At 43.2% G+C, this 22,472-nt stretch overlaps 1 protein-coding gene across 3 annotated transcripts in view; it reads left to right on the forward strand.

Moving 5' to 3' along the window:
• The window catches only part of INSC (INSC spindle orientation adaptor protein), a 1,473,234-nt gene that overhangs the window by 702,877 nt on the left and 747,885 nt on the right, over positions 1 to 22,472 (forward strand). For all 3 annotated transcript variants that reach the window (XM_069223704.1, XM_069223703.1, XM_069223702.1), the window contains exon 3: positions 12,282 to 12,627. In XM_069223704.1, the coding sequence (XP_069079805.1) occupies positions 12,282 to 12,627 (346 nt within the window). The remainder of the gene's footprint in view (positions 1 to 12,281; positions 12,628 to 22,472) is intronic.

Below are 22,472 nucleotides of genomic sequence, written 5' to 3' on the forward strand. Positions count from 1 at the left end.
ATCCAGCTTTCTTTAGTAATAGCTTGTCACCAACTGCCCATTTGACATCAGAAACCCCATGTTTAACATCATACCTTGCCTTGTATTCCTCTTGATACGCACTTCTCAACTCAGGACTCATTCAAATTTCCTTCCCATTGTCTTGACCTCAATATCTTCTCCACCCACGCTGGGTTCATCTTTGTACAACCCACCTTACCCTTTCAAACACACAAAAGGAGATACCATGGTCATAGTTTTTGGGGTGTTACGGTGTGCCCACCACATTAATTGAGAATTTCAGTCAGAGGAATTCTGGTTTCAACAGCTATCTGCACACAAAACTTAACCATTCTATTCATATGCTCAGCCCGACAATTGGCTTGAGTTAAATACAAGGCTGTCTTCAAATGAACAATAGCAAGTGATCTCAAAAGATCCTACATCTCTTGGAAAGTGAACTGTACACCATTATCCGTCGCTAAGTAATTAGGTATGCCTTCATGGGAGAATTCTTCCCTTAAGGAATTCTATCACCATCTTAGTATCTAAAGTTCCCACACATTTTGTCACCACCCACTTGGATGTGTAATCAACCATCAGCATCACATAGCGCTTATTGGCAGGAAGTAATTGGAATGAATCCATGAAATCCAAACCTATTTTTTCCTTGCTTTGTCAGGTACTTCAGCAGGTAAAAGGTGGGCTTTGGCTACAGGTTGTCTTTTGTCAGTCTGAGCACATATAACGCATTCTTTCACCACTGCTTCAACTTCCTGATCTAACCCAGGCCACCAATATATCTCCCTGAGCCTGGACTTGGTTAAACGCCTGCCCAGATGACCTTCATGGGTTAAATTAATCATCTTTTTTCTCTTACCCCCATGAGTGGTGTGACTTTAAATCCTCTAAACTCATTCTCTAAAAAATACAATTTCTCTTTTACAATCCAATAAACTTTTAGAGAATCAGGAATAGTCCTATATTCAGGTCATCCCCTCAATATAAACTTGTCTAGCATCTTTCTGTCTGTGTCTTGTTCTTTCGTCAGTTTCCACTCTTCTTCGTAAATTGCCTCTTCCCTTACCCAGTTAATCACACCCTAAGTCTCCATCATCCTCTCCCTCAATAGGGGCACATGGCAAGAAATCAGCCACATTATTCTTCACACCAAGTAAGTATTCCACATGAAAATTGAACTCTGTTAATCCTATCACCCATCTTTTTATCCTGGGGGTCAATTTGTCACCCTTTTTAAAAGAGAAAATCTGAACAAGAGACCTGTGATCTGTCTTTACTACAAAAGATAGACCCCACATGTAGAATTTGAAGTGTTTGATTGCCCAGGTACATGTAGAGTCTCCCTTTCTATGACAAAGTAGTTTTGTTCTGCACCCTTAAGAGAATGAGAAGCAAAGGCACTAACTTTTTTCTTCTCCTCCTACCACTTGGGACAATACTGCCCCCAAACCATTTATTCTTGCATCCGTTGACAATATAGTCTTGGCAAACACATCAAAGTGACCTGAGGTGAGCATATTGCTGAGACTGTTATTAATAGAAGCATAAACAGATGCACTCTGACTTGACTACACAAATTCAATACCCTTATTCAAAAAAGAACTCTAGGGTTGTACCACACTTGAAAAGTTTGCAATGAACTTTGCATTATATTTGGCCAAGCCTAAGAAAAATTTGACTGCATCCTTGCCTTTCTGTTCAGGTGCCTTTGCTATAGAATCTACTAACTCCAACTTAGGTCTGATGCCCTCCCCTGAAATAGTATGTCCCAAGTAAGTAACAGCAGTGACTCGGAATTTGCACTTTTCTTTCTTTATCGTCAGCCCTGATGAAGACAGTTTGCTCAATACTCTCCATAAAGTTCTGTCATGATCAGACATCATTTTTCCAATGACAAGAATGTCATCTTGAAAGAAAAGTACATCCGGTATCTCAACCAGCACCCTTTTCATAATGCATTGGAAGCAAGCAGCTGCCGAGGCTAATCCAAACAACATTCCAAAAAATTGGTAAGCTCCTAACGGTGTAACGGATGATCTTAAGCTTCTAGACTCGTCATGTAATACAATCTGATGGTAGGCAGAGGATAGATCTAGAACAATGAAAAACTTTGAACCACTCAAACCAACCAGTGCCTCCGAAATGTTAGTTAAGGGTTGGCGATATACCCAAATGTATCTATTGAGATCTCTGAGGTCAACACACATGCACATTTGCTTCCCATCATCCTTAGGAGCCAATACCACTGGTGGCAGCCACTCAGAGGATTCAATCTCCTCTATGACACCCAACTCCTACAATTTATGAAATTCCCTCTGCAAGGGTTCCAACATTAGTTTAGGGATGGCATTGTTTCTGAGAATAATACTGTGTTCAAAACCCCTCAGCCAACCTAAAGAATCATTAAAAAACTGTAGAAAACTTTTCAAAATGTCCTGGTAGGAATCTCCATTACTTTCCAGCATCACATGACAAGGGGAATTGGGGTCCAGTCTAATCCCCCTATTGTGTTGATGGCGCCAACCTAAGAAATTATCCCCTCGCTTATCTATAAATACTTTTCTGACAGTTTCCTTAGTTTGAAATTGAATTTTCATAACTTTGTATCCTAAAACATACATTTTAGTTCCACCATAACTTACTGGATTAACATCAGGTGCCATAAAAAAAACCATTAACTTTCTCAAACACCACCTCCCAATTCTTGTCACCTATCATGGTGTATGGTGATCCTGAATCTGCTAAAACTGTAATTGTCCTTCATCTATGGCTCTGACACTCTCTTCATTCTGATTAATGTTAGGTTTTATATTAAACACCATTTTGTTCACACTATCTGATACCATATCTACACTCATCAGTTTGTCACCCTTACAGACTCGTGCACAGTGACCCCTTTTTTCACAGTTCCTACACATAGAATTTCCTGCATAGCAGTTTAGATTATTCGCTGAGTGTCCTGGATTACCACAGCGGTAACAGTTTGTTTTGATCTCTATGCTCTCTTTATCCTTAATAGTTGCAGACGCTTTGTTGTCAGTATTTATTTTGGATACAACATTAAAACCTTGCCTAGTCTTGATAACATCAGTATGTGAGCAATTCGGTGGATCATTGCCATTCATCTCTTTTAGTCAACTATTTGTACACTCCATTCGTTCAACTATCTCAGGCAGTCTCCATGAACACCTCAGTCAAATGACCTAAGAGATCTCTGACAGGCTAGGGTTCTCTATCTCATACCCAGGTTCTGTTCCCATGACACATAATAGAGACAAACCATAACAGCTGTCGTGATATTTTATTGCTGTCTGAAAGCAGGACGCACATAGAGCTCTGTAGCAGGTGCTTTTAAATTGTAAGTAATGCTAAACACAGCATTCCACCCCTCCAGGTCAGCACCCAGCCGCAACACCCTAAAGCTCTGTGTGTGTGTGTGTGTGTGTGTATATATATATATATATATATATATATATATATATATTACCTAGTGGCGGTCACCACTAGGTAGTTATAGTTAAGACCTAGTTTCTATATACAATTTTTTTTTTTACTTGCCTATATCTTTGGCGCCACTTGACAAATCTTCACAAACTTTCCAAAACAATTTACCAGTCATGTCAGCTGCCCAAGGTGATTTTCATGATATATGCGGGGAGCCAGTGGCACCCCCGCAGCCTGGGGATCACCACCTCCCAGAGGCAAATTGCATGAAGTGTGTGTGGGAGAGGCCCTCGATCTCCCCCACAGCTCCGGGGACCACTACCTCCCTGAGGCGCTTTGGAAATGTAATGCGAGGGGTCCGCATGGCCACTCATCAGCCCCGGGGACCACTAGCTTACTGGGCTATAATATAAAGAAAGGGGGTCCGTTTCAGACACCTTTTAGACCTGGAAATCTTCCTGGGGCTATGATTGTTTGAAGGGGGCTGCGCGGCACCCCTCAAGGAGCCACTGATGGCCTGGGGACCACCCCCACCCAGGGCCACCTCCTGCTAGGTCCTGGGGTGTCCACCCCCGGGACATAGCTGTTTTCTGTGGCTTGGCTGCAGCTCTGAAGCTGCAGCCAAGCCACAGCAAACATTCCAGTTTCAAACAGCGGGACCTGTCAAGCAGGTCCCGCTGTTTGAAAGCAGACCTTTTATCTCCAGAGATGAAGGGTTTGCTTCAGCAACTATGGAGCTGCTTTTAAAAGCAGCTCCTTGGTTAGTGAAGCAATGGGACTGCGGTAGAGGCTTTGAAGCTTCTCTCGCAGTCCCAAATAGGCTGTAAAGGGCATTTTAATAAAAATTCAATAAATAAATAAATAAATAGGTAGGGACCGCAGGGAGCTCTTGAGGGCTCCCTCACGGTCCTGGATAGCCCATAAAGGGCTTAAAAAAGAATAAAAAAATGAATAGCTCAGTGTGAAGGTCACAGACCTTCACACTACACGTTGAGGGTTTGAGTTCAGCCGGCCTCGTTTCCCTCTTAAATTTTTCTTTTTTAACTAAGAATGTTTAATAGTCACATGAAAGGGGATTTTACTTTAAAAAAATGACAAATCATTTTTTCTTTTTAAATTGTGCAAAAATATCTAATTCTAACTATATCGTACATCAAAGCTGAAAACTATCTCTCTCACTTTCTTTCTCTATCTCTCTCTTTAAATCATTTTCCTATCTAGACACCCACTCAGACACTTACGCACACACTTACAGACTTACTCAGACACTCACACACCCACTCAGACCCTCGTCTCTGATGTACACACTCAGACCCTCGTCACTGATGTATGCACTCAGACCCTCGTCAATGATGTACGCACTCAGACCCTCGTCAATGATGTTCACACTCTCACACCCAAACAGACACTCTGACAGCCACTGTCACCCCAGATACACCCTCTCACACCTATTCTCACACCCAGAGAGGCCGTGGCCAACATCCGCCACGCATGGCCAAAGGGCTGTGCACAGCATAGGTTTGGGTTGTTAGGGAGGTTGGCCGTAGTGTCTGGCTGTAGGCCAGGTCTGGCGGGCAATCTCAGCTGCACATGGGTGAAGGCCGTGCACGGTGCAAGGTTGGGTGCTGATAGAGAGGTGGCTTCCCTGTGATCAACCGCTGCCACACACGGCCGAAGGCCTTGCATAGCGGTAGTTGGATTAACATATAGTAATTACTAAATGTTAAAAAAACATAAAACTTCACTGAAAAAAACAAAGGTTGCAGGGACATTACAGCTAGAAAATAGATTTTAAAAAAACATGGAAATTCACTTAAAAACCAAAGGTTACAGGGACGTTATAGTTAGGCTCATATTTTAAATGTACCAAACCATAGAAATTCACCAGTTATAGTTAGTTATCTCAAGTAACTATAAATCGTGCCCTACGGTAACTATAACTTGCGCCCTTGCCATGCACTGCTAGTTACCCCACAAATTACTGCACTCATGACATCTTTGATAGCATACTTGATAATAACAATGTTATATTTGCAGTAACAGTTTTAACGAAAAAAATGTGCATGGCGAGGGTGAAAAGTTATAGTTACCTTAGTGCATGAGTTATAGTTACTTGAGATAACTCTAACCATAACTGCAACACTTGTCAGGATGAGACACAAGCCAACCCTAATTTAATCTGTGCTCAACCTGCTGGTACCTTGGCACTGAGTTGTCAGGCTTAACTTAGAGGCAATGTACAAGGTATTTGAGCGACACTTCAAGCAATAAAGTGAAAAACACCATATAAAAATGATCTCACACCAAGTTAGAAAAATAGTTTTCTTTAATAAAAAAAAACAAAAAAGACAAAACAAATCAATCAGTACAACTGCTGATTTTAAAGGTTTTAGCAAAAATAGCCCAAAAAATCACTATGCAACAATTGTAGATATCTGACTGCACCTGGCGGGACAAAGTGACAAGTTCCACCTGATCATGATGGAGCACGGGCCGGCTACAGGGACCCGGTTAGACCTGTGGAACAGAGTACCTTAAATCCTGGTTTGCAAAGCTGTGTGAAGATCTGCATCGATGATACATCACAGAACCGAAGCGGGCATCATTTGGCTGCAATGTGAGGTCCTGCATCATCATCGAAGATCCCATTGATGAGCTTCTGATGCGAAGTCTAGTGGTGTGGATACGTCACGCCATCGAGAGATGCATCTGTTCTGAGGGGCTGCAATGCTGAGTCCACTATCCTCGTTGAAGATGCCGTTGACGAGGGATGTGAAGGTTTGTGCCGAGGATACATCACTCAGCAGTGGTTCTGAAGGAGACTGCAGACTTTGGCAGTGATGGAGGTCTTTGCGTGGGTCCAATCCACACAGCAGAAGTGATGCGTTGGTTCTGCTCAGGGTTGTGCAGCAGAAGAGATGTGTTGATTCCACTACATCCATAGAGACTGGAAAGAACCTTAAAGCCACTTCCCTGGGGCCAGGACTGAGGTGGTACCACTTGGCAGTGTAGAATCTGATGGCAGAGTCGAGGTGCAAGATTGTAGAAAGCCCTTTATGTACCTGAAGCTTCAGATCAGTAGGCAAGCCAACTATCAATCAATCAAGGCATTTGTAAAGCACACTACTCACCCGTGAGGGTCTCAAGGCGCTGAGGGGGGCTGCTACTGCTTGAACAGCCAAGTCTTGAGGTGTCTCCTGAATGTAAGTAGGTCCTGTGCCTGTCGCAGGTGGGTGGGAAGAGTGTTCCATGTCTTGGCGGTGAGGTGGGAGAATGATCTGCTGCCGGCGTCGTTCTGTGGATGCATGTGATGGTGGCGAGGGCAAGGTCAGCAGAGCGAAGCTGTCGGTTGGGGTGTAGAAGGAGAGCCGTCTTTTGAGGTATTCTGGTCTGGTGTTGTGCAGTGCCTTGTGAGCCTGGGTGAGGAGTTTGAACGTGATTCTCTTGTTGATGGGGAGCTAGTGCAGGTCTCTCAGGTGGGCTGTGATGAGGCTGTGGCAGAGGGATTTCCAGGATGAGGCGTGCAGAGGCATTCTGTATGCAGCCCTCGGAGTCACTCTGGGGTTCATGGTTCAAGAGATGCAGGTCCAGTCCTTCTCACCCAGGCAAGAGGGAAGCAGGACAGCAGTTCCTTTAGAGCAGCAACCCAGCAGTCCTTTCAGCAGCATAGCAGTCCTGCTACCGGGCAGAGTATACAAGAGTTCAGAAGTGTACTAAAGTGGTGGTTTCAGAGATTCAGTATATATACACCCAGTTATGCCTTTGAAGTGGAGAAAAGCTTTTAGAGGCAGGCCTTTGAAGTGCACATGTACACTAGTGCCCTTCCTTGCTGGCCCTTGCTCCAGACTAACTACAGGAGTTATGCAGCTCTTTCTGTGGAGATAAGACACAGCCAATTCAAGTGTAAGAATGGCTTGGTCCAGCTGCTCCCTCACAGCCTGCCAGTGATGGCCATTCCAGGCACACCTAAGCTTCCTAATATTTGTAGCTGTCTAGGAGAAACACACTCTTGCACCTGTCAGCTCTTGGCATGGCTTCCCCTGTCTTTTTGGCTTCGGACCTCCTTTTATGATCCTGTGCTGAACTTTGATTTTGCTGGCATTAGTGCTCTGGGTACCACTGCTGACCAGTGCTAAAGTCCAAGCGTTCTCTGTCTAAATTGGGTTGGTGATTGATTTCCTCCATGATTGGCATATTTGAATTACTAGTAAGTCCTTAGTAAAGTGCACTAGAGGTGCCCAGGGCCTGTAAATCAAATGTTACTAGTGGACCTGCAGCCCTGATTGTGCAACCCACATGAGTAGCCATACACACGGTCTCAGACCTGCCACTGCAGTCTCTATATGCACAGTTTTAATCTGCCAGTTTGACCTGGCAAGTGCACCCATTTTCCAGGCCCAAACTTTCCTTTTTACCTCTTGTCATGACCCCTAAGGTAGGCCAAAGGCAGACACGGGGGTAGGGTGAAGTGTATTTAAAAGGTAGGACGTGTACTGGTGGGTTTTACATGACATGATAGTGAAATACTGCTCAATTCATTTTTCACTATTGCAAGGCCTATCTCTCCCATTGGATAGCATGGGGATTACCTTAAAATATCCTTTAAGTGTAATATTCCCCTGGGAACAGATAGAGAAATGAAGTTTGTGGTCTCTGAACTCCCAATTTAAAATATATCTTTTGGTAAAGTTGTTTATTAGATTGTAAGTTTGAAAATGCCACTTTTAGAAAGTGGGCATTTTCTTGCTTAACCGTTCTGTGCCTCTGCCTGGATGCTAAATACACGTATGGGTCAGACTGACAGTTAGGCTGTTTGTTAATTCACTCTAGACAGTCACACAAAGAGAGCTGAAGTGTATACTGCATGTCCTGATGGGTCTCCAATCCACTGGATCCAGGACAGGGAGAGGCAGGGTCATGTGCACTACAAAGACTTTCTTTTGAGGTTTGCCAATTCAGAGGCAGAAATGAGTATAAGTATTGGACTGCTGACCCCACAACTTCAAAACACTTCTGGACCAAGGACATTCTGCCAGGAAGAAGAGCTGGATGACACTAGAGGGACTGCCACTCTACTTGTTGCTTTGCTTTCTACATCCTGCTTTCCAAGGTTCTCTAAGGGCTTGAGCAGAGCTTGCCTCCTGTTAGAAGTCTCAGAGACATCAAAGACTTCAGCTGCCAGCACCTGGACTTTCTTGCTGAGAGCCCTGAGTTACCAAGTGGTACCAAATCTAATACCTTGGCCCTTCAAAGTGAGTTCTAGTGAAATAAAGAAGGAACCAAGTGCATCGACTCCAGAGCGACTTCGGAACCAGCGTTGTTATCTGACACCGAGCTGTGGTCCCCGTTGAATGCAACGGCCCCGACTGACACCGCAGGCCCGGCGCCACTGCAGCACCTCCAAAGTTCTGCCACAGTGTGAGTCCTGAGTGGCGTGTCCCTGACACCTGGGATACCCGACTCCAACTCCGCTGCAGTGACTATGGCCCCGTAGTGTGATCATGACATCGCAAAGTTGATCCCGCACGTCTTGACCTGCTGGATTCATCTACCCTTCTGGATTGCAAGGAACTGCTGCCTCACCACTGACACTGCATCACCTCCCCTGCAAACATAAGGAACCGACGCCTCACCTCCCCTGCCTCACAGTAAGGAATGGATGTCTCATCGCCCAGGTAGCAGTAAGGAACCAACGCCGTGCTGGCTCCAGCGACGTCTCACCTCCCCAACTCCGTGCAGCGTCTTTGTTTCATCATTTTCAGAGATACTGTACCTGAGGGTCCATGTGACTCTGCGATCGGCCGCACTCGCTTGCGAGTAGCGTCTGACTGTTGGGAACAACTCCATCAACTATGTTGTGATAGCCCCAGTTGGAGCTACTGTGTTTGTAAGTGCTTTACTGAAATTTAATCTTTCAATATTTGTATCTTTGCTTTTGTATGTTGGATTTTTGTCATTTTGCCCTTGTGTTATTCAGATAAATATTGGCTTTTTGCCTAAGCTGGTGTGGAGGACCTTTGTGGTATTTGCACTGTGTTACTGTGTGTGTGTGTGTGTGTGTATATACACAAATACTTTACACATTGCCTCTGAGATAAGCCTGACTGCTCGTGCCAAGTTATCAAGGGGGTGAGCAGGGGTTATCTTAGGTGTGTGACTCCCTAACCCTGACTAGACTGAGGGTCCCTACTTGGATAGGGTGCAAACCACTGCCAACTAGAGACCCCATTACTAACATACACCCAGTACTGTGTCCCAGAGACTCGCTGTAGGCATCAAATGGCTAAGGCAGGAAAATGTCAACTTTCTAAAAGTAGCATTTTCAAAATTTTAATTTAAAATCTGACTTCACCATAAGTTAGGAGTTTTTATTACATTTCCAAAGACACCAAACATAGGCCCTCATTATGACCGCAGTGGTCTTTTGCTAAGTCCGCCACAGCTGCAGCCACAGTCGCCGTATTATGAATGCCACCGGATATCCACACTGCCGGGGGTTGGATATCTGGAGGCATTCATCACGGTGTTTGGTGGTGTCTAGTTGGTTCCACTGCCGGCACCGCCATGCCAGACAAAGACCACCCATAGAATTACAACTAGTAATTCTGTGTGGAGGTCTTCTGCTGGCGTGGCAGTGCCAGCGGTGGGAGCACCGGTCCCGTCCCCTAAAGGAGGAGTACCTCGTCGGATGAGGTAAGTGGCATCCGCAAGGGGAGGGGGGTTAAGGGGGTGTGAATGTGTGTGTGTGAGTGTGTGTATGCATGTCATGAATGGGGGGAAGGGCAGGGAGTGTCTGTGCATGCATGCTTGTGTCTGTGTGTGAATGTGGCAATGGTGATGCGTATGTGTATGCATGTGGATGGGGTGTGAGTGAGTGCATGCAGGTGCATGTATGTATATATGTAGTTGAAGGGAGTGGCTGGGGGGATGGAGAATGTATGCATGTGTGTGTGATGCATATGGTATGTATGTGTGTCTATGGGGTGAATGTTGTGAGTGCGTGTGTGAGTGAGGGTGTGTCTGTGATGGATTGTGTGTGTGTTGTTTCATGCATGTGTGTGTGCGGAGGTGTTTGGGGGGGTACCCCAGCGACAGGAACACAAGTTCCTGTCATCAGGATACCTTACCGCCAGCATTTTGTGGCAATGAGACCACCAAGAAAATGCTGGCGGTGTCCCAAGTTGGAATGATCTAGGCAGTCATCCAACTCCTGCCGGCTGCAAGTGGAAACCTCCAGTTCTGCTGGCCATGGTAAAGTGGTGGGACGGGTGGGGACGCGGCGTATGTAATATGGCGGACTGCAGCCCTGGTCCCACGGCGGAGAGACCGCCCCGCACCCTTGGTGGTCCATGGACCGCCAGGGTCATAATGAGGGCCGTAAACTGCTCACATGTTCCCTTTTGGAAATTACAGTGTGCTAAATGTCACAAGGTAACTCCTATATTACCTTATGGGAGAGGTAGGCCTTGCAGTAGTAAAAAACAAATGTTTTCACTACTATGATGTTTAAAACTTAAAAGTACATGTCCAACCTTTTAAATACACCGCACCCTGCCATCTTGGCTGTCCACGGCTGACTCTAAGGGTGTTATATGTTTTAAGAAGGAAGGCTTGGTCCTGGCTAAAGGTTCATTTTGTCAAGTCAAAATGACAGTTTAAAACTGCACACTCACAGGCTGCAATGGCAGACCGGAGACATGTTTAAAGTGCTGCTAAGTGGGTGGCACTATTGGTGCTGCAGGCCCACAGGCAGCATTTAATTTGAGGCCCTAGCATAGGTAGTTCCACTTTACTAGGGACTTACAAGTAAATGAAATATGCAGGTTGGGTATAAATCGATGTAACGTTTTCAGGAGATAGAGCATGCACTTTCACACTGGCTACCAGAGATAAATTGTGCATAGCCTTAAGCCAGTAAAAACTAATTCAGCAAACAAGAGGGTTGAAGGCAAAATGTTGGGGGGTTAAAGCACTCCAAGGCTGTCAGGCCTAGCGGTGTAGTACTAAACACCTACACTAACAAGGAGCGGCTTCTACGTTAGGGCGGGGGAGCGCCACCACTCCACATCCCTCCCCCACAGCAGCAGCTGCTAAACCTTTATGAGAAAATGATAATTAACCAAGTTTATTATCATTTTCTGGTAAATTGGCAGGGCCATGGGGGTGACGAGCAGCGAGGGGGAGTGCTCCCAGCCAATCCTGACAATGCTCTGAGCAGCGTCAGGATTGGCCGCAGGGCAGGCTGGGAGCCTGTGCCTGCCTGCAGCAATGCAGGAGAGGTGGGCAGCGAGGGAAGATAAGTATTTTTTTATTTTATTAAATTAATGTTTATTCCCCGTTCCTCCCCGACACCCTGCAAACCGCTACTAACACTAACCAGGTGCTACTGCTGCAAAAAAATATAACTTTTGAATCACTGGATTGGTTCAGTGTCAGCGCAAATTACACTACACAGCATCACATACCTCTTTTAAGATATTTAAATATCAGTCATCTGTAAACCAAGTTGCAGGTGGCTAACTTGCTCCCTACCTCCAGCAGGTCCTTTGAAATTTCTCCTCTAGGCCATTCGACCAAAATATACAAATGTTTGCCTGGGCTTTGCTGCGTCATCTGTTCTCTAAGTCTCTAGGCTGGGCCTACATCTACCAAATCTGCAGGTTGCTTGTACCATAATTTCGTTGTTTCTTACTGGGAATGTCTAAAACACTACTGTAAATCACTTCTAATGTTTAAAAAGAGAATCACAATGTTATAAAATAATCTTGCCTCAATTTGAAACATGAATGCCATCCGATATCACAGTAATTGTGTTTTATTTTCTGTTTATATTTTAGCCTGCATATTATTGAAGTGGATTCTGTCCAACGCTGGATGGAGGACCTGAAGCTAATGACCGAATGTGAATGCATGTGCATCCTTCAGTCAAAGCCTATCAGCATAGACGACGATACTGCGAGCGAGTTGATCTTGTCTGCTCAGCACAACGTCGTCGATAACCTGGAGACTCTGTTAAGAAGGGCATGGATCATCAGTACAGAGCTGACAAGGATAGTAGACAAGCTCGAGAAGAACCGGTGGCACAGGGTGCACAGCATGGCCGTCAGAACGAACTGCCACGTGCACTCAATGATAAACGAGTACAACGCCTTCAGCAGAAACTCACTCGAGGAGATACATGAGGTAGGATACTCCGTAATGTTCTGGCTCATAATCTGTTGTTAATGTACATCTCTTAAATTACATGTAACACATCTTCATTCACAAGGGACAGGTGGTGAAATGAAAGAGAGGGTAGCGACTGCATAGGTAAAGTAACGCCCAGATTTAGTGTCCCTACATGTTAGGACCCTTCAGGGGGGAAAGCAAATGCTCGTGTTGAGAGGAGAATTAAAACAATAGTGTTATTCGATGACATTGCGCGTTCTATGTGATTACATCACCAGAAGAAACAATGTGATGGTATGTATCTATTTACGCATAATCTGTTGACGATGTATGGGAACAAAGAAAATGCGGATGCACATAAGTACATGACGGAAAATATAGTATTATGGAAAATCTTGAATATTTTATGGGGAAGAAGTCTAAAGTGAGTTTATTCAGCACAGCGACTACCAAAACAAGAGATTGAGGGTTATAATGATTAAAACAAACCCCCAAAATGAGATGATAAACCATACTGGCAAAAGAAGAAAGTATAGAAGTTCAGAAATGAGAGTGGACCATGTTGTGGTAAATATCAAAATCTAAGGTAAGAATCAAGAATTACATCCAATGTTGTTCGAGATAAAATGAGTAATAATCGTTGCCACAGTAGAGGAAACAGACTAGATTAGTATGGCTTCCATGCAAGGCCAGACTGGCCGTACTGGGCATCGGGCCTTTCCCCGGGAGGCTGAAAAGGTGTGGGATCCCTTTTGTCACTGGGGGCCAGGTTTTGCAACATTGCAGCAGTTTTAATAGCACTGCAGAGGTCCTTGTATATCTAACAGCTTTCAGGCAACAATACAAGTGCCAAGATAACTCTGGTGATTAATGTACCTGCTGGAGGTGGATAGGGGTTTGATCTAGTGGCAGTTTTTAATCTAAGGTAACACAGCGAGTTATTATTCCTGCTGCAAAGAACGTCTACTGTGCAGCTCACAGAACAGTATTTAATGTGCAGTGCTCAGTGGGATACTGCTTTTGTCACATATATCCTTTTGTTACTGTGCACTTCATAAGTTACAGGCATAATCTAGCACAGTGAGCTATGAACTGCCATAATATAGCTGCAAGCAAACTGCATGGTACAGGTCAGAAAGTTGGTTTTCCCCAGTCTTTTGTTTATTCCAATTTTGCTAAAAAAAAGTTTTTGGGGGGTAGAAGTAAATTGTTATTAGTAAAGCCAACCCTAACCACTGTATTATGTTCTGAACCCCGAGTTTATGCTTCCCCAGCCCTCTTTGAAAATGCCTTCCAGTATGGATAATATTTGAATCCTACACCTTGTAGTCCTCATTGTCTTATGCAACATTTTCTGTACACTAATTTACACACACATGATTCATTGTGTCGGTATGTGTGTTTGGTGTAAAAAGCTCCAACACCCTACCCTGGTAAGAAAAGCACTATAAAACAAATGAAATACATGTAAGAGAGGGGCTATATAGAGATGAGAGGCACTGTTAGGGGTGATGCTGAGGGAATCATTGAAAAGCCCCAATAAAGATTGCTGTATCCTGGTGCACTGTAAGGTCATCATTTACTATGCTTTAGAAGCTAATACAAATTGAAGCTATAATGAAAAATGTGTTGTAGAATGCACAGGTTTTGCCATTTTATTCCCACATTTTCTTAGGGGGAGAACCCCAAAACCCCATTGGGGTGGTTAGTCACGCCCTATGGGGGCAGGTCTGACAAAATTTGCCAGGGCTGCTTTGGGTTTCCAGGATGGCCATGCATCCATGGCAGTAACCCCCATGGCTGATGTTCCTAGTCACCATTCTAAACATTTTCTCGATTGGTAAATCTCCAAGTGGTGTGAATGGCTAGCATTCAGCCCTAGAGGATAGCTTGTTGATAGCATCTGATCTCAAAGGAGAGCTCCTTCTTACTTGCAGAGAAATTTCTCTTTCCACATGGCTATCAGATCCCCAATATTTTATAGGAGTTCTTCCTTCAGAGCTCCTTCTGTGTACATTTCACTATTCTTAAACGTACAGCACAAGTGTGTACATTTCACTATTCTTAAACGTACAGCACAAGTGAGACATATGAATAATTGTTAGATGTGTTTTCAGACATCGTATCTTGAAATCTCTCCACTACTTAGAAGGGTGGTGAGAGCAACCTATTGGTCTAGGCAGAGCTGCGTGCACCCATCGCCAGACATAACTCAAGTCTGCAACAAAAAATATACTCCTCTCTAAGAAAGAATTTCCCCGTAGGGACTTTCTCCATAGAGGTGAGGTCTTCTCTCTTGTATTGAAATCTGTCACTTAGGACACATATGTTAATGCTCATATTTTTTCTAACATATGTTAATTATACTTTCTATTAAATCTTTTTATAAATGAACAAGCTATGTACCTAATGAAATTAATGAAATATAAAGGTATTTACCAGTTTAGATGGAACTGATAACAAGACAGGAGCACTATTAGCTAAAGTAATATATGAGACCTCATGCTGTTAATTATAGGGTTATTATAAGATACAGAGGAGTTCCATGAACATACAGAGTAAAAAGGCCAGTTACTAAGGCCCTGATTCTAAGCTTGGCGGGCGGCGGGAGCCGCCCTCCAAGCGGGAACCGCCAGAAGACCGTACCGCGGTCAAAAGACCGCGGCGGTCATTCTGGGTTTCCCACTGGGCTGGCGGGCGACCGCCAAAAGGCCGCCCGCCAGCCCAGTGGGAAACACCCTTCCATGAGGAAGCCGGCTCCGAATGGAGCCGGCGGAGTGGAAGGTGTGCGACGGGTGCAGTAGCACCCGTCGCGAATTTCAGTGTCTGCTAAGCAGACACTGAAATTCTAAGTGGGGCCCTCTTACGGGGGCCCCTGCAGTGCCCATGCCGTTGGCATGGGCACTGCAGGGGCCCCCAGGGGCCCCACGACACCCCATACCGCCATCCTGTTCCTGGCGGCCGAAACCGCCAGGAACAGGATGGCGGTATGGGGGTCGGAATCCCCATGGCGGCGCAGCAAGCTGCGCCGCCATGGAGGATTCCCCTGGGCAGCGGAAAGCCGGCGGTACACTGCCGACTTTCCGTTTCTGGCTGCGGCTGTACCGCCGCGGTCAGAATGCCCAAAGGAGCACCGCCAGCCTGTTGGCGGTGCTCCCGCGGACCACGACCCTGGCGGTTTTTACCGCCAGGGTCGTAATGAGGCCCTAAATTTCTTCATATGGTCATGAAACTCTACGGTGACTTGCAACAGCCTTTTACCATATGACATAGTATTTTATTCCTTTATAATACAAAGTGTCACCATCAACCTTCCCACAAACTGCTTAAATCCTTGGTGTCCTGTTCTTTCAAATGAGAGTACGGTTACAGACAAGATTAAAAGTAGAACCGAGAGTGCAAAATTCAATGCATCAAAAAGCATTTATTAATTATTTTGAAAAATAATATTAGAAAACGTTTTATGTGCTCATTTAAAATGACTGTTGCTATGAAAGAATAGTGACATGCAGTAAACTGCTCTAAATAAATATCCCCTATCTGCTTATCACTGGTATTTTAGAAAAAACAGACCAGAAGAGCAAAAAACTAGTTCTCATTTTTGTTGTTTAAACTGCCACTGTAGTTATGTTCTCTGACCTGCCTTTCACTTTCACTGCTGGCCCCAGCTGCAGGCATTATGATGGGAAAACTTGACTAGATTAATATTACAGTTGACCAAGCACATCATTTTGATACTACAAACGTTTTGGCTTTGAACCTTTTGGCTTTTGATATTACATTCCTTGTTGAAAGATCCTTCATATAAGCTATGTATGAGGTTTGCATTACTGATTAAGATTAAGGCAAACATTCAAGATTTCTCTAAGTAATTTCTTTTTTCTATATGCACCCACTTTAAATGTGGATTGTCACGTTCAAAAAGGTAAAGGGTTAGACAGTTGCCACAAAAATGCACAAAAAGGTTGTAAATAGGACACATGTAGTCCTTACTGGCATCAGTGAGGCATCAGAATGAAATTCCGCTGATATTTGTAATTGATTAATTTCCTGAAAAAGTACACTTATAAGGCAACTATATAACATGTATGTACTATCCAATCATATTTGCACAATCTGATTGCAAGTAGCAATACAGCGTCACAAATGTACTCTGTATCTACTTTTACAGAAGAATCATCAGGTGCATAATGTTTAGTTAACCTCTTAAAAACGGGCAAATATATTATTTCCCGCTTGTGTAAAATCATAAAGGTGAGCATTCCATGGTCCGCCCCCATAATTTCCATTACGTTTTGGTGAGAGCAATCCATAGGTCTTCACAATTGCACCACATGATGTATGAAAGTCAATTAAATGCAGGATCCAGAAGCAGTCAGCACACCAGAAACATGTATGCCTAATTGGTAGCCAGCAGGACACAAGCACTGAAAAGTTTGCCCCCTAAAGCACACCAGTAACCTGTACTGCACACAGGTGGCCAGCAGGACACAGGCACTAAAAATGCAGCCTCTAGATGTCACCAGAAATCTATATATCCAGTAGGTAGCCAAAAGGACATAGGTAGTGAAAAGTTATCCCCTAGAATCACACCATAAACCTATATATACAGTAGGACAGAGGCATGGAAAAGTCCCCCCTCAAATGCCCAGTCCAGATTGTAAATCAGTGACTGTGAACTTTTCCTATTGGAATTAAGCACCATAATTATAAGTCAATGCCCTTTCACTGGAATACATGCCCAGAATTATTAACAGAGATATAAAGAGCTGACTGTCTTAGCTCTATGGTAGACACTTCTATAGGGAAATTCAGATAATCATGTGGTCTAATTTGCAAATTCATCAATTATATGCTTTTAAATCCAGATAGTAAATCCTAGTGAATCCTACTGTATCAAAAAAGGAACAGCTCAATCACATCACAACATTTATATTTTTTTCAGAGTTCTGATTTCTGTTAGCTGAAAATGTTTCTTGTGCAACAATTTATAAAGCTTATTTGCCCCCAAGTTAATAATGTTAAGCGTTCATCCTAATCTTTAGCTGTTGAATAATTCCTAAACATGTGGTGTTGTGTATTTCTAGGATATCTGCCTTTTCTGCATGATCATGCAATACTTTTTGCCTATTTCTGGACTCTATTATGGCTGTTTTTTTTTATTCTGTACACTTTACCTATTCTAAACATCAGTAAAGTGCCGATGGTCCACCTTTAAAGTTGTTTAAATGACCTATTTCTAACTGACATGTTCAGCTTGCTTAATAACAAAATGCACCCTGGAACTGGAAGTTAATTGCCACCTGAAAACTGCAGAACGTATTGCGCTGTCTGCAGAGTGGGCCATCAAAACATAACAACTCAAGAGCTAATTAAATACTTTTTCAATAGTTATTAAAAATCCAATTCAATGGTGAAGTCCGATTTTTAATAAATATTCAAGAAAAACAACTTTTAAAATGTTACCTTTACCCTGCTTGAAGCTCCTGGAAGCTAATTCGCATTACCTCTCCAGCAGTTGCCCAGTCTCTAAGGAGGTGTGAATTCCTCTCTGGAGTTACACAATAGACCATTTTGATTGATAGTTCAACCTAATGGGCAGGGATGACTCTACTGAGCCTAGATGGACATTCATGCTTAGGCTGCTGCCCACCCTGCTGACACAACAGTGTCATATCCTACATGAAAGACTTGTAAAACCTGTCTAATCTTGAAAGGGATCAGACAGGACCAGATCACAATTCTTGCGTATACTCTGTCTGGTTGCTATAGGACTGCGCTTTGTCTTACCGCAATTATGTTTTTTTTTTTGGTTGTTGGTCCATGGGCTGCTTCAAACTATATTTTAGTGTTAGATGTTGGAAACACTAGTAATTTAATTAGTACATGCCCCTACTCACCCCAAACAATCACAGCTCAAGTTTATTGCAGCTGAAGCCTTTGACCATCTTGGAACTATCCTGAAACATTGCTTTTTGAGCCTGTTTGCAAACAGGAACTTCTGAAAAAGTAGATAGACCAGTGCCAGGTAACTTTTACCTCATTGGGTAAAGAGTACCTGGGATTCATCCTCATCCCCTAGTTAGTGCCAACCATAAATGTGGCACCCCAATGGATCCTCCTTAAAATGCTTTCTGGACCTGCGGGAGATCATTAGAGGACTCAACCTGCTGTTTGTGACCTGATAGAAGCCCTGAAGTCCTGGACCTGCTCCCACAGATATCCAGAAAAAGAAGAGGACTCCATGGATCAGTTGTCTGACCTGTGTAGCTACTGGGACACAATAAGCTGCAAGGGGCCCTTTCATTGAAGTGCTTAGCTTACCATCTCCAAATGGACCTAGACTGGTCTTTGTTGTTTGCTCTGCCTGACACTTCAAGAGTCTGTAAGGGCCTTCCCTGATGTCCTTGTGGCCTTATAAGTGTGCTCCTATGGTTGTGTGGGCACCAGATGATAGTCTGGAAACCTTTGAAAACGTTTCCTCAAGAGCTTCAGCATGACCACTGGAAAAAGTATTAGACCGGCAGTTCCACAGCATCAGATTAGATTTCAACTTCAACCACCTCAAAGATCCCCACACCTCCAAACAAAAAACTAAGCCCCATTCTGTGATGAGACGAAAAATAAATTTCAGTGCTTTTCTTCAGAAAAGACACAGTCCTTTTCTAAACTGGAACTTGCAATTTTTTTGGACCACACACTTTGTCTATCAAACCCAGGCTCTATCGCGGTCAGTTTAAAATTGTGCTTAGGTTAAGGAATGCCGCATTCAAAGACTATCATTAGCGCATAGTACCTATTGTACTCTTTCTAGTTAAAACTCTAAATGTTCAAAACTCCAGTTCCCCTTACTGGATTTTTTTCATATTGATATCATTTTGTTGATTAAAGTTTACTGTATTTTTTAATTCAGGTTGGGATTTTATTGCTTAATGTTTTGTCTTAATTACTGCTTTGGTACTACAGTAGGTAAGAACTGTCTGCTCTGTGAAATAGCTAGAAGGTGGTTGAGCTGACGTTAATTGAGTGACTTTGAGGATTCACCCTGGCAAGAAGTGTTATTAGTCCTTAAGATGGGCAGTCGCCCACCCCAAATAAAAATTAACTTTCTTATAGTGTGTGTCTCACAGTGGGCTCAGGCCAGGTTGAGAGTTGGGCAGCGGTGCCTAGGCAGACTAGCAAGTGAGGAACTTTTCTGATCCCTGGACAATCTTCCTTTCTTTTAATCCTTTTTGTTCTTTACTCTGGATGCATTAATGCTGAAACGCACAGCGTGAAATAAAACAACACATGCTCATCCTGGGTTAACAGATCCATGCAATGCACTTTACTGACTCAGTGCCGTGACTTTTCAAGCACCATCCCTTGTCTTGTGTGGGCTGTTCATCTTTTGTGCTTGGTGTTAAGCTTCATATTTACACTTTAGCCATTTTGTTTTCATTCACTTTCTGTGAAATTTATTTTAGATTAATCTGTGGGTTAATTTGTGGTTCATGGTTTTATACATTCTAAATCATTAAATCAGGAGGTTTATGTATGATTAAATGCATTTCAAATGGACACACCAGAGCACAGTCTGAAAGGTCTTGGTTTTGTCTGGGGTTTACTGCAAAAATATTAAATAGATCAATTTTTTTAGAGATGCAGTCGTATCTCTAAATAAACCAATCTCTTTAAATTTGGGTTGCCTGTCCCAAGCTGCTGGCTCTGAAAAACTATTTTAGAGCCAGTGCTTTGTTTCCATTGTAGATTCTAGCTTTAGCTTGCCATCTTTTTCTAACAGTGACTTTTTACATATTTGTCCACTAACACAAGAATGTGCTGTATTTGCATTTATTCTTGGTAGTCATTGTTGCCCTATAGTCTGCACATTTAGCCCAGGATCGTGCAATCAGAAAGTGATGCCCTTACTTTCTCTTTCTGTGCTCATTAGGAGACAACCTGTTTGGCTGTTCTGCACCTCTGTCACAGTGCGAGGAAAGTGCTTTGTTATATAAGCAGCATCCATGCTACAGAGAGATTTATGACGGTTAAGACATGAGTGCTACACATCCATCATGCTACGAACATGAAGGGGTCTCCAAAGTTAAACTGATACAAGTAATGCTGGTGCTCTCAAGGTAAAAACACCCCACCACCCAGGGGTGTAATAATAGTCCAAGAAAAACCCTAGGACCAGAAATATAGCAATAACTTTACTGAAGCACTCAAAACAATATACACTCAAATAGTGCAATTAAAGTCCATAAATACACAGTAATGATGGCATGTTCCAAAATCCGTTTAATAGTGTAGTTTTCCCAAAGTCCATATGATTATAGAATTGCATGCTGTACTGTATATTAGAAGAGAAGATCAGAGGCAGCCAACACGTGCTTCGTAAATTTGACTTTTTCACGGTTGGTACTGCAAAGTATGTTCAGAAATATTAGGCTATAATAAACCCCTACTGTGACAGACTTGTAGAAGCTGTAAATCCTTGTATCCAATGAGCTTGTGTTGTGTACAGAAAAAAAATCACTGTACTTGCAATGTTTGGTGTTTGGAAAAAATCACTGTACTTCCAATGTGTTTGAAATAGAAGGGCAGTGATAATTCCTGTACTTATTTTTTTCAATATCCGGTGAACGTGTAAGGACTTTACCCAAAGATTTACAGCTTCTACAGGCCTGTCACAATATGGGTTTATTACAGCCTCACTTCCTTGTACATACTTCATAATATCAGCCTTGAAAAAGTCACATTGTCAAAACACTCGTTGGCTGCCTCTGATCTTCTCTTGTTTAAGTACCATAGCTCGTGCATTTCTATAATCATATGGACTTTGGGAAAACTACACCATAAACCAGATTTTGGAACATGGCATTGTTACTGTGTACTCATGGACTTTAATTGCATTACTTGAGTGGATATAGTTTTGAATGTTTCAGTAATGTTATTGCTATAGCATCCATGCTACACTCATTGAAAGGAACACTTCATGCTGGATTCTTATGGAACCACTGTGAACTGTTACTATTAATGAGGATTTATAAATCACCCGATAGGGTAACCAGGCACTGGGATGCAGCCTTGCTGACTCCAGGCATCATCCTGCAAAGGTAGGTAAACTCTACACTGAGACCGGCTTCAGGACACCTAAGACCAAGGATTTTGGAGTTAGACTATCCCAACTGATCTGGTAGAGGGTACTCCCACTATGCTCTCTGTAGTATAGTATTAGTAACAGATAGGATTTAGGTAACATTAGCAACAATTAACATGATTAAATTGTGTGTATTGCTCACCATTCTAATAATGCTGTTTACAGTAACATTTCTCATGTGTCTTATAATTGCAGCTCAAGTTTTCTTTGCAAGAATATGATAATTTCAGTTAATGCTTTGAAAATGCATTTTTGCATCTCTTGTGTTTACATTGGGCATGCAAGATTAACAAAAGAAAGGTTTAGATCTGTTTCAACAGATTGCCTGGAAATCAGAGTATTCATGTTATTAAGTTGCCAATAACATCCATTACACTGGTCAGTTTAGGAGTTTGGACGTGATTTATGGTGGCATCCACTGTTGCCCAATGACGCTGCTAGTATCACTGTTTCGGGTATTGCAGGTTGTATCCTTCCATGATGCCAGATGTCTGTCATTCACAGGTAGATCCCGGCCTTTCCCATTCGTCATAGGGTAGGACAAGATGTGAGCACTGTACTGTGAGGTTTGGCTCCTCGTACTCAGTAATAGTAAGTGTTTTACTGCTAAGCTTGTATTCAGTATATTGTGCTGAAACACCTGATCATGCTGACCTCCCTCACTAAAACACTCCTGGCCGTGGTTGTAGGTTGCTGGCCCCCCATAGAAGAGGAA

Source organism: Pleurodeles waltl, chromosome 3_1, assembly GCF_031143425.1.
Source record: "Pleurodeles waltl isolate 20211129_DDA chromosome 3_1, aPleWal1.hap1.20221129, whole genome shotgun sequence".
Lineage (NCBI taxonomy): Eukaryota > Metazoa > Chordata > Amphibia > Caudata > Salamandridae > Pleurodeles > Pleurodeles waltl.